General features: G+C 42.6%; 1 protein-coding gene across 8 annotated transcripts in view; it reads left to right on the top strand.

The window, feature by feature from the left end:
• LOC111757718 (basic proline-rich protein-like) overlaps positions 1 to 15,327 on the top strand; it is a 28,423-nt gene that overhangs the window by 8,340 nt on the left and 4,756 nt on the right. For 2 of the 8 annotated variants that reach the window (XR_010041430.1, XR_010041428.1), the window contains exon 2: positions 3,795 to 3,912. The exons of 2 other annotated variants lie outside the window; for them this stretch is intronic. Coding sequence is in view for 1 of the 6 variants with exons in the window: in XM_063231627.1 (XP_063087697.1) it covers positions 12,262 to 12,371 (110 nt within the window). In the remaining 5 variants the exon portion in view is untranslated. Of the gene's footprint in view, positions 1 to 3,794; positions 3,913 to 8,328; positions 10,788 to 12,261; positions 12,899 to 15,327 lie in introns of those variants that run through there. 4 more of the 8 variants (XR_010041418.1, XR_010041416.1, XR_010041415.1 and 1 more) reach the window with 4 other exon arrangements.

The raw sequence follows: 15,327 nt of genomic DNA, 5'->3' as shown, positions 1-15,327 counted from the left end.
CAACAATGTTGTATAAAACACTCTTCAAAGCATCAGAAATTTTACCACACTTCAAAGCAGTCTTCTAAAATTTATTCATTTGTAGGGGGAGGAATTTGTAGTTTCAGACCATGTCATATTTAAAAGTTTATCTATTATCTAATTTTTGTCAAAACACTTACTGAAATCTGTGTAATAATTTCAAATTCTATCTTCCATTCTATGTTGGAACAAAATGTCAGCACTTAAAGTTATGGTCCAAATTTGGTGCACTCTGAGAAGCCAAAGCAAGAGAATCATAGCCTGGACAACTTAGCAGTTTAGTGACCCTTTCTCACAAATAAGCAAACAAACAAAAACACAAATAAATATTAAAAGGTCTGGGAATATAACTCGTGCAAAGGTCCTGCGTTCCATTCTCAGTACAAAAGAAAAAAAGCAGAAAGTTGCTAACCAAATTGTGTATATCTAGCAAAACTTAATAATCTTCAATATTCCTTCAAAGTTCACTGTTTTCTCCTTCAGGGAAAGGTTTTTATTTTTCTTTGTGTTATTTATATATTATATAAATATCAATTCTAAACAAATTTAGAATTACATTTGAATTCTAAATAGTACAGCACACCATTTCAAATAAGCCAACTTCTTTTAGTTTTTTTCTAGGACTTCTGCTCATGGAAGTATATTTATTTATCTGTAATCATAGCATAACATGATTTTATAGCTTTTTCACTTAACCTTTTGTAATAAGCAATTTCCATAATAGCATATTTCTTATATTTTCCAAATTCTTACAAAAGTGCATGTTATATATTGAATGGGCTACCGTAATTCACTTAATGAGTTTTCATTAGCTGTTCCTAAGCTGTGTGTGTGTGTGTGTGTGTGTGTGTGTGTGTGTGTGTTGTGTGTGTGCACATGCATGTGGTACTGGGAAATGAAACTGCAGCTTTTGCACTGAGCTATATCCCAGGTCCTGTTTTATTTGCTTGTTTGAGACAGAGTCTCATTAAGTCTTTAGTTGCCCAGGCTGGCTGAAATCCTCCTACCTTGGCCCCCAGAATGCTGGAATTATAGGAATAGTAGAGAGCAGTTAGGTCAGTGGAGGCCTGATCTTAAGAGGGAAATGGGAGTCCCAACCCCCTCCTGTCTCTCCTGTCTCTGTCTTTGCCGCCCTGTCACCGGGAGGTTTGTGGCCTCCTCTGTTATACATGCCCATCAAGCTGTGTGCTGCTGTCATGGCACAAAACAACAGGCCTAAGTGACCATGGACTAAACCCTCTAAAACTATAATCCAAAATAAAGTTTTCTTCTTTACAAGTCAGTTATCTCAGCTATTTGTCACTGTGATACAAACCTAACATACTTTCTCTTGGAATAATTCTCAGAACTTTAGTCAGGGAGTAAGTGATAGTGTCTATAAAAATATATGTTTATTTTTCCATAGCAGTGAAGGAGTGTATCGTTCCATAGCACCATCCTCAAATTATATTTCATCTATCTTTGAAGCTTTAAATTAATAGGCAAAATGATTCTTCAATTTCATTTTTTTCTCCTATCATTACTGAAATCAACATTTTCATACTTCATATTATATAATAAAATATTTTTTGTGTGCTACTAGGGATTGAATCCAGAGCCTTCATACTGAACTTATATCCCCAGCCCTTTTATACTTCTTTAAGACAGGGTCTTGCTAAGTGTGTTGGTTACTTTTCTCTTGTTGTTGAGACAAAATACTTTTTTTTCCAAACCCATTTTATTCCAATATTAAACAAAAAGAAAAAAACTACAACAAAATTTCAAAGCACATCAATCAGGGAACAATAATGATACACAATCCAGTTTTTTTGGTACCCGAAATCAAAGTCACGACCTTGCACTTGCCAGGCAGGCTCTTACACTGCTGAACTAAATCCTCAGCCCTTAACAATGGTACATACATTGCACATTGTCATCCCCAAATCATTCATCCAGAGCACAAGACATCTACATTCAATTGTCTGAACAATACCAGTACAAATCTTTCTCTTCAGCAAACTCAGAGAAATCAGTAGTGTAACTATCTTCATTATTTTTATATACATATACATAAACATATATTTTTTCTTCCATCTTGGCTAAGACAAAATACTTAATCCCCAAAGTGAAAGCAGGAAAGGTTCATTGAGCTCGCAGTTTGTGGAGGTTTCAGTTCATAACCAGCTGGCTCCAAGACAGAGTGGCACATGGCAGAGGGCTACAGTTCATGGCACTAGAAAACAGCGTCAGCAACCAGATCAAAGGAGAGGAGCTCGGAGAGAAGACTCTTTCTGTCCCCTATATGTGTGCAGGCCACATCCATTATCCCAGCGTTGGGCCATAAGTCAGTCACACACCTAGAAGCCTGCTTCTAGGACCACAAAAGGCTTTGAGGGGACATCTAGATACAAACCATAAGAGTAAGCTGTCCGTCCAGAGCTCAGACTTTTGATCCACAGGGCCTCCTCCCCACAAGAGTGCAAAGACTGTAGGCATGACTATAACATCCAACTACAATTACTTTTTATTTTTTAGCTGGCATGCTAACATACACCTGTAGTCTCAGCAGTTAGGCTGAGGCAGAAGGATCCAAATTCAAAACTATCTTAGGCTACATAGCTAATTCAAAGTGACTAAATGGCAAAACCCAGTCTTAAAAAATTAAAAGACTTTTTTCCGAGGCTGGGGATTTAGCTCAGCGCATAAGTGCCTGCCTTGCAAGTGTGCGGTCGTGAGTTCAATCCCTGGTACCGGTGAAAAAGAAAAAGACAAAAAAAAAAAAGAGACTTTTTTCAGTGATATTTTCATACTCTCTATTATGGTCTGAATGTTGTGTTCCTTCAAAACTCACATGTTGAAATCTTAGTGCCCCAGGAGATGGTACTAGGAACTGAGGTTTTGAGAGGTGATGAAATTACCCAATCACTAATGAGATTAGTGTCCTAATAAAAGACCTCAGAGAGCGCCTTTCCCTTTGACCATATGAAAACACACTGATGGAAAGCATCACCTGTTAATCAGGAAGGGGGTCCTCACCAAACACTAACTCTACTAACATCTGGGTCTTGGACTTCCTGATCCCAAAACTCTGAGGAAAACATAGCTGTAGTTTTCAAGTTACCCAGTTTATGACTTTTGTTATGGCAACCTGAAATAGGTTAAGACTGTCCATTTAAATATTATTAGATTTCTATTTTATCAATTCGTATGAAGTCTTTATGTAGTACTTCAAAAGAAGATTGTTTTAAAATGGTACTAAGTCATTCCCATGCACAGTCTTTTATTCTCTACTAGACAGAAGACACGGATGGTTATCTTTTGATATTTAATTGCTCTTCCAAAAATATTTACTGCATGCCTTTCTATGCTGTACCTTATTAGGTATTTAATCAATGTCATTTGATGCTGAAAAAATATTATAACAGAAGACAATTCTATCTACATTTCAGCTTGGTTACTAATCCCCTGGAAATGTTGAGGTTTCTAAGATTCTTCTACCTGGTCAGATGAGCCAGATGTACTTATTTAAGTTCTATTTTCTTTGTTTTCTAAGATATAGGTAAGAAATCACTACTTTGTAGACATTATCTATTACTACCTGGTGTGACTTTGTTTGAACACAAGGTTTTGGCGGGATCCTGGAAAGGCCTGTTGTACTTTCATTGTCTAAAACATAGTACAATAGGACTCAAAAAAAGGATGAAAATACTTTTACAATTTTAGATTAGGGGGTTTTTAACAATATATCCCAAATAAAGTTATGATGCACAAAAAAAGAACTCATATTCTTTCAGTGAAATCTACTCAGCTACTCAGCTCTACGAAGCTTCATTAAGCCAAAGGCTCACTATGGTGAGATGTTTCTCAGTGTTTCAAGAGGAATTGGCCCCACATCCCATTTTAATAATTTAGGTAAGTGCTTTCCTTATGTCTTTGCAGAGGGAAACACAAAACTCAGTTCTGTATCAGAATGACCATGTGTCTATGAGAGTTAAGAATAGCTAAGATGCTTGGCTGAAAATAACTGGGATCAGCTCTGGGGACTTAAGAAAAAGGTAGTTAATTATGTATAAGGTTGTAGGCGTGTGCCAATGTTGTCAAGGACAGGAACGAAACCAGGCAAAATAGAATTAAACTGAACACTGGCTGGGCACCTCTGTCTCTCATTTCTGCACTTGGGTTTCTATAGAGAAAGATAGGGATAAATAGGCAAACACAGAGGTTATTTTAGGGCAACGGAAATATTGTTTGATACTATGATGGTGGATATATATCATTATCAATTTGTATAAAACCCATGGAAAGTACCACCCCGAGCGTGAGTCCTTGTTTCATTTAAACTGGGAGGGTGGAGTGATAATGTGTCAATGGGGGTTCATCAGTCGTGCTGCTCTGGAGGGAATGTTGTAACAGGAGTCTATGCGCCCTGGGAGGCCGCAGGTATGCACAGGAAAGCTCCGTACTTTGTCCCCAATTTGCCAGGAACTTGAGACTTCTCTAAAAAGCAAAGTCTGCTTCAAAAATCTCTTTAGAGTATGCTACTGTCTTTGAAAACATTGTTAAGATGGCTTGATATATTTTATTTAGATGCCTAGTGAGAATCTACGTGAAATCAAAGAGTTTTTGTTGCTGTTTGATTTTATCAATTGGGACAAAAAAAGTAATTGAAATTGTGTTACAGCTCTACCGTTCTTTTTAAAAAATTAGTATCAATATGTGCTAACTCTCTATGTGTAAATAGGATTCACTGTGCTATTTCCACACATGCATGGGGCAAGCCTTGATCATATCTACCCACCCTGTTTCTACACCCCAACACACACACTTGGCCCCTTTTACAGGCCTTGGTAATCTTTTTAAATTGAATTTTTAGAGTGACTTTTTAAAGTTTCCTCATATAAGACAGAACATGTGATACTTGCTTTTCTGTGTCTGGCTAATGCTGCTTACTATGGTACCCTTCAATTCCGTTCACTTCTCTGCAAAACACAAAACTTTCTTCTCTAGAAGTGAATTATACTCCATCACATGTGTTTATGTAATACTTATTATATGTAATGTGTATATATCACATTTTCTTTGTCATCCATACAGCTGTTGACAGACATCTAGGCTGCTTTAGATATTGTGAACAGTGTCACACTCTGAATGGATATGCGGGGATCACTTTTGTGCCCTAATTTCCTTTCTTTGGAGATCTATTTGTCTATCTATCCATTTGTGTATCTCCTGGGTTACACGGCATTGTCTTCTTAAATTCAGTGTTCTGCCTTAGACGAAAAGTAGTGACACTGTCAGAAGATTAAAACAAAGGTACAAAATCCTACCCTCAACCCAACAAACTCTGGGAAGAAGTATAATAACTTTTTAGAAATTTGAAGAAAGGTCCTTGAAATCTGTGGAAGGTTAGCCTTGGTTTTAATTTGATGCAGTATATAACCTGAACTGATATAGCCTTGTAATTTATACTGTAAGCTTCTGGGGAAGGACTAGGTTTTTAATATGTACTTACCAGTTTATACTGCATTTCCAACACATGGAAAACTATAAATAAAGGTTAGGTATTGGGTATTTGGCAGAAAACCTTGAATCTAAGTATAATTAACTTTAAGAGCTGTTTTGGAGTCTGATGAAAGCAAGACATGAATGTTTCTCAAAGCTTCCCAGAACTAATGAGGAATGTATTGTGTGGCTGAAGTAAGCTCAAATTTAGAATCCATAAATGTAATTGTTTCATAGATGGCTCTTGTGGCTTTGATGTTAAAAGTTGTAAAAATGCTAGAATTTATATCAACAAAGTTGGATTAAGAGTTAGAGGCCCAATCAGATGTGGGGATGTGTTCCGTAATCCCAGCCCTCTGGAGGCTGAGGCAGGGGAATCCCAAATTTAAGGCCAGCCTGAGCAACTTAGTGAAACAGACTCTGATCAAAATTTTTAAAAAGTAAAAAAAGGCTAGAGATGTTCCTCAGTGTGAGGGCCCTGGGCTCATTCCTCAATTAAAAGTTGAGAAGCCCTAAACTTAAAACATCATGTATTTTAAAAAAAAAGAAAGAAGTACCTGAATCTTAAAACAAGCACCACAAAACCCAATAAGTTCTGTGATTTGTTTGTTCTGTAATTTTGCACAAGTGTTGAATTACTTCCAAATAATTGTGTGTGCACGTGCATACATGTAGATACGTGTGTTCAAGGGATTCTCCTGCTCTGCCAGGGCCCTAAGAATATGCATAATGGACCTTTGTGTACTATGCATGGCTTTACCATATTCTTCAGGATTGAGAATGGTGAGTAGACTGGGCCTTCGGTTCCAACTGTGGTAAGTAGCAATGGGGAAAGCTATACCCAAGGGTCAGGCACTCCTCTAGAGAGAGCTGTGCCCGGGAGCCTCCACCTGTACGTTAAGGCCCAGTTTCATACCTGAGCATGAGCGTGTAGCCCCTGTGCGATCCGGATTGAAGAGTAGGTGGATGGTTACAGAGGCCTCATGTGACAGTACCTAATTTCTTCACCTAAAACCCAGATTTCATTATTTGCCTTCACCCTAGATTTGGAGTACTTTTCTTAATTTTAAAAAATTTCATTAAATATATAAAGGTGTGTTGTGCTTGAATACCTGCATGAGATTTTTCTGAGATGGAAAATTAAGGAACTAATATTATCCTCAGAGTTAAACTAATCAGATATAAAATTGCAAAGTGAAAAATAGGAAAAAATTACTTTAAAGACATGCAATGGCTCCAGATCCCTGCACTCGGATTTTAGATATTAAGGGTAGAATCCAAAAGAAATGGAGGTTTATTCACCTGGGCAGATTTTTATAAAAGTTTATCTCAGGGATAAATGTTGGCAGCACCCAAGTGTGATGCTGTGAAAGACACGTTTGATCTTCATCCCGTCTCCTGCCTGTAAAATAGAGCTCCTAACACCCAGAGCGATGAATGTTTCATGTGCTGCTCCAAAGGAGAGGGCAGAAGCCTGCGTCAGTCACCCAGGGCCAGTGATTCAGCCAAACAGGGCTATGTAATGAAGCCTCCATAAAACTCAAGGGCACCAAGTTCAAGGGCTTCCGGGTAGGCCTGGGCACGGCGGCTCAAGGTATAATCGCAATCCTCGGAAGGCTGAGACAGGAGGATTGCTGCGAGTGTGAGGCCAGCCTGGGCTACAAAGTGAGTTCGAGGCCAGCCTGAACTGCATGGTGAAACCCTGTCTCAAAAAAAAAAAAAAAAAGCTTCTAATGGGGGCTGGGGATTTAGCTCAGCGGCATAAGCACCTGCCTTAAAAGCAGGCAGTCGTGAGTTCAATCCCCCAGTACCAATAAAAAGAAAAAAAAAAAAAAAAGCCTCTAAGTAGTGGAGTAGTGGAGGGCCCTGGAGGGAGATACCTGGAGTCTGCAGAGGTGCAGAAGGTCTGTGTTCCTTCCCACACACTTTGCCCTGTGCATCTTTTCCATCTGGCTGTGCATCTGTACCCTTTATTACATTCTTTCTTTATTTTGGTGGTACCGAGGATTGAACTCAGGACCTCGTGCTTGCCAGGCAGGCTTTTATACCACTGAGCTAAATCCCCAGCCCTATTACATTCTCTATAATAAATGTGTGGCTATAAATAAGGTGTTTCCCTGAGCTCTGAGAGCTGATCTGCCAAATTCGTTGAGCCCACAGAAAGGGTCACAGGAACCCCTGTTGGCCAGAGGTTCTGGTGGCCCACACTCGTGACTGGCCGCGGAAGTGAGGCACTGTATTATGGTACTGAGCCCTCAACCAGTGGGACCTGACACTGCTTCCAACAGGTGTCTGTCCACAGGAGAATTTCTTGCAAAATGAATCATTCACTGTATATGTGGGGGACACAGAAATCTCTTGTTTTGTGACAAGATAGTGTGAGGAACTGAGTTTGTCTGTCCTGTGTCCTTACACTATCCTGCTAGTATCTTGGGAAGAGAAAATCTCAGGCTCATATGTATGGTTCCTTTGGCAAGGCTACATTTGTTTTTCACTGTTGTTTTGTTTGTGTTTTACGGTACTGAGAATCAAACTTAGGACCTCATGCTGGCCAGGCAGCAGCTTGTGCCACTGAGCTGTCCCCGGCAAGGCTATATCATGTAGCTTACAAGGAAAAGTATCAGTAAAGACTTTGTTTTTGTTTTGTACTGAGGATCAAACTCAGGACCTCGAGCTTGCCAGGCAAGCACTTAGCTGCTGAGCTAACTCCCCAGCCCAAGGACTGGTTAGGTTTGAAGTACTAGTTTGGCCTATAGGACTGTGATAATTCTGATTAAAAGGAAGGATATGTTTGTTCATCTGCCTCTACATTTGTTTCATGTGAAGGGTGCTCTCAGGTAGACTGACAAATGGGGTTTTTGAGCCAAGAAACCTTGTGGACCAAGGAACATAGCCTTTGATCTGTTGGAGGGCCTGGCAGTGAGTGTGACCAACTCAGCTCTATCCTATCATCAGGACCCTAGCCGGAGTTCACTTGTCTGGACTAGTTAAACATCCAGGATGCGAAGGCCCGTTCTATGAATTGCAACCTCGTTTCATCAGTGCGTAATCCAAAGCAGGTGATGACCATACAGCAGCACCTCTGTTCACAAACAAGTTAGTTTGTAAAAAGAAGTGTTCGGAAAAATTTTGCTTCTATCCATGAACTCTGCATCAGGTGACAAGCGCGATCCTGGTCACACAAATCTAAGTGTGACCATCTACCCTGCTCTGCCTCGTGGCCGTGGCTTGCTCTCTGGAGCCTGTGGTTGCAGACAGACCTGCACACACTTTCTGTGAAGCTTTTTGTGTGTTTTTTTAGCACACACAGTACTGTATTATTCAGCCCATCATGGCTCCCAAGAAAGCATGGTGGTAAAGAGAAAGGGCACACAGTGCTAAAAGCACCGAGAACATGCCAAGCCGTCGTGGCTGTAACAAGAAAGTGCAGAACAAGAACGGTAAGAAGATTTTACAGAGAACAATCATTGAAACGAAGAAAAATTGTAGAAAAACATGCGCGTGGCGTGACTGATCTGGCCTCAGAGTACAAAATGGTGAAGTGAACCATCTTGACTATTTTGAAGACTAAAGATGCCATGAGAACAGCGGATGAGGAATAACAGCGTCACCCAAGCAAGGGCCCGAGTGCTGGAAGAGGTGGAAACAGCTTTGCTCCGGTGGGTCGTTGAGACACAGCTGGCACGTGGTAGCCTTAGTGAGGCTCTGATCTATAACAGGCTGGGAAACTGCATGATTTACCGCAAGAAGACCCTGCTCCAAGTGCAGTAAGTGATGAATTCAGAGCCAGTGGAGGTAGCTTGATAAATTCCACAAGCGAAATGGCCTCCACAGTGTGATAAGCCATGGGGAAGCTTCCAGTCCTGACCCGGCCACTGCAAAGTCTGCAAGAAAGAATTCATGAATTCACGAAGGCAGACGGATCCGTCACTCAACAAGTGTTCAACTGAGATGAAACAGAGCTCTTCTGAAAAAGATAGTAAACAGAACCTAACACCCTGGAGGAGAAGCCACTGCTGGGAACACGACCACAAAGCACAGGCTGACCCTTCTGCTGTGCGAACACCAGTGCTGATCTGCAGAGTAGGCCATTGCTGGTCTGGTGGATTAAAAGCTGGTGGTCAACTTGTAACGCCAGCCAAACTGCATCGGCGTGGGGCTGAGCACAGAGGGTCCACCTGAGGACATGCCAGCATCAAAAGAAGAAGGAGGGAGAGAGAAGCACTGTGGGTTCTCCTAAGCGCTGTTGTTTGGAGCCGTTGGTTCTCCTGCAGGAGCTGGCCTTGCGGGCTCCCCTGATATGAACTCAGCTGTTATCACTGGAGGAGCTCAGCCCTTGTTGCTGAGAATAGCTTGCAGTTTACTTTTGGGGAGTTTTGATCCTTACACTTTGAGCATCACTCCCTGGCTCCGAAGGGGAAGGTGTGTGCTGTTATCTCCAGGAGAAGATTGTCACACAGGCTTCCTGATATGTACTTGACGGTTATCATCAGAGGAGCGCAAGACTTTGTTGTCACTGGGGATGGTTGTGGCATTTTTCAGGGGAGCCTGGGTCCTATTTTGAGAATTTCTTCTTTGCTCCAGTGCAGAGCCCTCAGCCTACTGGCACAGATCCTTCACCCCACTGGCATAGACTTGCTAGCTTCCACCACTGACCTTGGGGCCTTCCCAGCTCACCTCCATGAAACAGACAGACTTGCATGAGTCATTGTCGTGGGCTCTAGGTCTTCAGCTGGACTCATGCAGGATATTGCATGGGCTCCAAGGCCCTGGCTGGATTCTTCAGGTCTTTAGTGTATGCACAGATCTCCTCACGTCTTGTATTTAACTCTTGGGTGACAATTACAAAACAGTACTATAATTATGTGTCCTGTGTGTAATTGTTCTCTTTGCAATCCCTGACTACAGCAACTGGTGTGCCATTCCCACACCTCTCATGCGTTTAAGGAATAGACAGTGAACAAGAACAGGCTACCTGTCATGTGCAGGGCCAGTTTGAAAGGCTGGGTCACAAGGCAACTGTTCATGGAATGGTTTGTGCCCACTGTTAAATATCTTCTGACAAGCACATACCCGCAAGGGGCCTCCTTTGGATGGAGAGTGCCCTGACACAGCCTCCAGCCAGTAGGGGATAAGGACACTGAGAATGACTTCATAAAGGTCCAGACGCCCTCCCCGCCCCCAACACACCCCCTCTTCTCCAGCCCATGGACCAGCAAGTTGTCTGCAATGGCAAGAGGATGTTCACAAAGGCACTCTTCACCAGCTCGTGGTGTCTGGTGAAGGTAGATCTTATTTATCCAGTATTTATAGTTAGTGCCAATAAAAAAATTAGAGATATAAGTTTAAAAGGACAGCAAAATCCAACAAAGTCCTTTCATTGGAAAGGGGAGAAATAAGGAGATAGACCTTGTGGGTCTAAGGTAGGGAGTCCAGAGCCAGTGTTCTGGATCTTTGTCCTTAGCCTCTTTTATTATGTGGTGAGAGGGGACTGTCCTCTTTGAGAGCTGTGGTCACTTGATTGATTTTAGGTGCTGAGACTCCTGCCTTGGCCACTGACCCTGTCCAGTGCCTATGTGCAAATTCTTGGGCAAGCTCATTTGTCTCACCAAGGTGTTGTCTCTAAAATTTAGTGAGAGCCTCACAAAACTGAGTTAGCAATTAAATGAGTGGGCATACATACATTTTAGTGCAGTAACATGGTGTGAGAATAATACTACATATATGTATTTATATATAGGTTGGCATCTAGGTACACACACACACACACACACACACACACACACACACACATATATATATATATATATATTTTATTATCAGTACCGGGGATCGAACTCACGACCGCCTGCTTGCAAGGCAGGTGCTTATGCCGCTGAGCTAAATCCCCAGCCCCCAACAAATATATATTTTATATCTTAAGTGAGTTTTCTGTAATAGCCTTCCCCCACTTTGTCTCCTTTGCAAATAAGTAGAGGTGGCGAACAATGAATTGGGGCTCTGGTGCCAGGCTTATCCGTTCCCTCTGCTTCTCTTAATTGTTCTCTCCGGCAAGGAAAACAATTTCTACAATTTTCTTCTTTCCAGTCAAGATTTGCCAGAAGGCCTTTACCCTCCCCTGCTTGTTCCCCAACCTCCCCTATGGGGTGTTTTAATGTCACTGAAGAGACCCCCTTGACTTTGAAGGGGCCCTGGAAGAAACTGGGAAGGCCCCAGTGTCCTCCACTGCATCGACCTCGCTGACAGAGCCTGGGAAGATGGCCCATACCGGACTAAAGCTCAGAATGGGGACACTGTGGCCAGAAGGTGTCACTGAACGTGCCTTGAAAGTGTTGCCGCACAGGCAGTGCAGGCAAATGCGCCCCCCGGTGTGGGAGAGCCGATGAACACTGAGGCTTACCTGCCCTCCTCGGTGAGCAGACAGGAGAAAGGCCCCAAGCCGTGCCCCTGCAGCACCCCAGCCCGACAGCACGGCTGGGGTTCCAGGGAAAGTGAACGTGCCTGAGAACTAGTTGTTTACCTGGGCACGTACTTTAGCTAATCGCAGGCAGATGAATGTCCTGGTACTCTAATCTTTTGCTTGTTCCCATGTGTGAGCAATCAAGGTAAGCTGAGTCAGATGCTCAGGGCTCTTAGTGCACCAGAGGCAAGACCCTGCTGGCACCCACATGCTGAACTAACTGTCTCTTTTTGTCTTTCATCTTTGTTTGCCCCCCAGCCCTGGTCAGGGACAAACACATAGGCTGGTTTCCTCCACAGGGGCCGGAGTACTGATCTGGAGGAGGACGGGGCAGGCACAGAGGCGCTTGTTAGGAACGGTGAGGAGGAACGCACTGAGCTCCAGGGCAAGCAGCAGAAGCGCTGGTTGAGAAGCGTCCACTGACAGGGAGCAGGGCAGCAGCGATGTGCTCAATCCGTCATGGAAAAACAGAGTGAGTGCCGGGATTTCTCTGAGAAGCACCAGGGCACAAGACTGTCATGAACAGAGTACTGACTCTGAAGAACGATAACGTGGTCTCTCGATTCTGGAGGGTTACGCGGTGCAGGAAAAATTAAGTGACATTAGACAGATTTTTCATCAAAACTGTCCCTGAAGGAGACCTCCCTGCTGTCCTCGTGGAGGACGATTCTTCCTGCAAGCAACCTCCTCCCCACCCACCTTCCTGTCCTCAGCGAGAAGTCACCTCAAGCAAATTAGAGTTCTCTCTTCATACCACACTGTCCTGCATTGGAACGTACTTCGTTTCATATTTCTGTGTTAAAAAATGCATATGGCTCAGAATAATCAACCTCACTTACACTGAACTTCTGGCCCCTTGATGAGTTGAGAAGCTGACTTGGGAGTTTATCTCTCATTTCTATCGTTGGCCAAAAATAAAGTTCTTTCCTACTGTTCTGTGTTGGTGCTCAGTCTTATTATTGGTTACACAATTCTGAAGACTAAAAAAGACCCAGTTCGGGGAAAATTGTTAGATCCTCAGATATATTGACAGCCATCTACGTGGACACCCTGCTAGATCTCAGAGGAAAAGTATACGCGTGGAAAATATGAACTAACTTTCTTATGGACAGCAGGACAATGAAAACATTGCTCAAGCTTTGAGTCCTGGGCGTGTGCTTGACAACCGAAACTTCAAGGTCCCCAAACACAGACTCTCACCTGAACACAAAGCGTTGCCTCTACTCTGGTTAAATTCTTAGCACAGTATCCCTGGCCTTCTGCGTGATGCATAACATCATGCATAACAATAAGGACATTATTTGCTGTTTTGCAAGCAGGGAATTCGCCTTGATTCCCACTCTAATCTTCTGCGGGCCTGAGCAAGGCTTAGACAGAAAGCAGGTCCCCCAGGTCCCTCTGCCCGCAGGGTCACGCTTTGATCTTATCATAGGCAGGAATGGAAAAGAAAAGGAATGGAAGAGAAAAGAAGCCGTTTCTCCATGAACCCTAAGACCACCTCCTGTCCCCAGATTTTGGTCAGACCCTCAGAGTCCTCTTCAGCAGGAATTGGCCCCCGTTCTTGCTAGAACTGCCCAGCCCAGTTTTAGAAAAAACTCGGTAAGCCAGTTTACGCTTGCTATCTGATCATCCTTGTGCCTGATCATATTCTTCATCCACCACTTTTAATGTTTAAACTCGTTGCTTGCCTTTTGGACGAATCTTTTCGAGTTGACTTAGCAAAAGTCTCCCTGTCTCATTGTGTTTAAGAATTGAGCCAGGTCGCTTTCCCCCACTGCAAGACACCCAGAATAAAGTCAGCCTTACTGTGCCACCAGTCAGAATATTTTTTTCTTTAACAGTACTGGCAAATGCAGCCAAAGTTACCATTAAGAACTACTTTTTAAATCCAGCTTAAGTAGGAGACAGAGAAAGGACGCTCCACGCGTAAGCAAATGCTTTTAGCCTCTTAGCTCCTTGCATTCTTAGTAAAACCCCAGTTTGTCCTTGACCAGGAGACATCCCGCCCCTGCTCCCCACAGCAATGACTTTGAGAGAGGAAATCCTCGCGCGCCCCCTGGAGGCTAGAGCGCGCATCTAACATTTATGGGCAAATGGTGTGTGGGTGAGGGGTGGTTGATATTTCATCGCTAAAAGTCAGGAAAACAGTTTTGCTTTCTCCTTCTAGGGAGCTTCGCAGAGTATTACAGATGTCCTGTCTACACCTTAGGCAGCTGGTTTTGCAATTGTTGCTCGTTCTCCTCTCGGGACTCACGAAATGTGTGATTCAGGCCACTTTGAGTTTTCCTTTAATGTTACACCTAGGGAGCCGGAGAATCCCTGGTGGGACGTTCTGTGAAGCCCAACCTAAATGTTTTTCCAAGTGTGTTCTGTGGGCCACCTGCATAGAAATATCCCGGAGAGTGTATTTAAAATGTTTAAAGAGGATTTCTGCGCTGTGCCCCATAACCTTATGAGTCATGGTTCCCTGGGGTGAAGCCCTTCTTTTAGGTATTAAGACCACTCTATGTACTGCTTGAAGGTGTGTCTCCATTCTAAATCTCGTTTAAAATTCTACTGCACAAGCTGAGCATGGTGGCACATGCTAAAACTGTCCCAGGCGAAACCCTGCTAGTTTGAGACTACATAGTGAGTTCAAGGCTAGCCTGAAACTGCATAGCAAGACTCTGTCCCCAAAAATCAAAATAATAAATAGATAAACTGCACGATGCTATAATCAAATTCATCGGTTAGGATTGTATACACAGTAAATTCAATATAATAACATAAATGTGTCAACCTTTTACCCTGAAAACAGAATCCAGCAAACACTTTTCCCTACTCAATCTTCTTTTGACTCTAAATCCTCAAATACATATATTTCTTTTCATTTTTTTTTTGTTTTGATTTTGAGACAGTCTTACTGTGTAGTTAAGGTTAGCCTTGAATTCAGTTATGTAGCCTAGGCTGGCCTTGAACTCATGGCAATCCTCCTGCCTCAGCTTCCCAAGTGCTGGGATTACAGGGGTGAGCCACCACGCCTGGCTCAAATATATAATCTTATTTTGTTTCTTTTTTCTATTTTATTTGTAATTATTTAATCCTTTATCCCCAATGTGGGTTAATCCAATTCAAATCTTTCAACTGTTCCATTTTCCAAAGTTCCGGGGAGCCGTCAAGAATTCCTCTTAAGAAATTTGTAGGGGCTTGGGGATTTAGCTCAGCGGCATAAGTGCCTGCCTTGCAAGCAGGCAGTGGTGAGTTCAATCCCTGGTACCAAAAAAAAAATGAAAAAGACAAAAGAAAGAAATAAAGAAATAAAGAAATAAATTTGTAGAACCTAGGCCACTGTGTGAAAATAAAATTGCTTAAAATCTAACTGCCTT

This window comes from Cavia porcellus, unplaced genomic scaffold, assembly GCF_034190915.1.
Source record: "Cavia porcellus strain 051 isolate PalLab524CR breed Dunkin Hartley unplaced genomic scaffold, mCavPor4.1 scaffold_1, whole genome shotgun sequence".
NCBI lineage: Eukaryota > Metazoa > Chordata > Mammalia > Rodentia > Caviidae > Cavia > Cavia porcellus.
The sequence above is the reverse complement of the archived record's forward strand: the minus strand, read 5'-3'. Positions and strand labels throughout refer to the sequence as shown.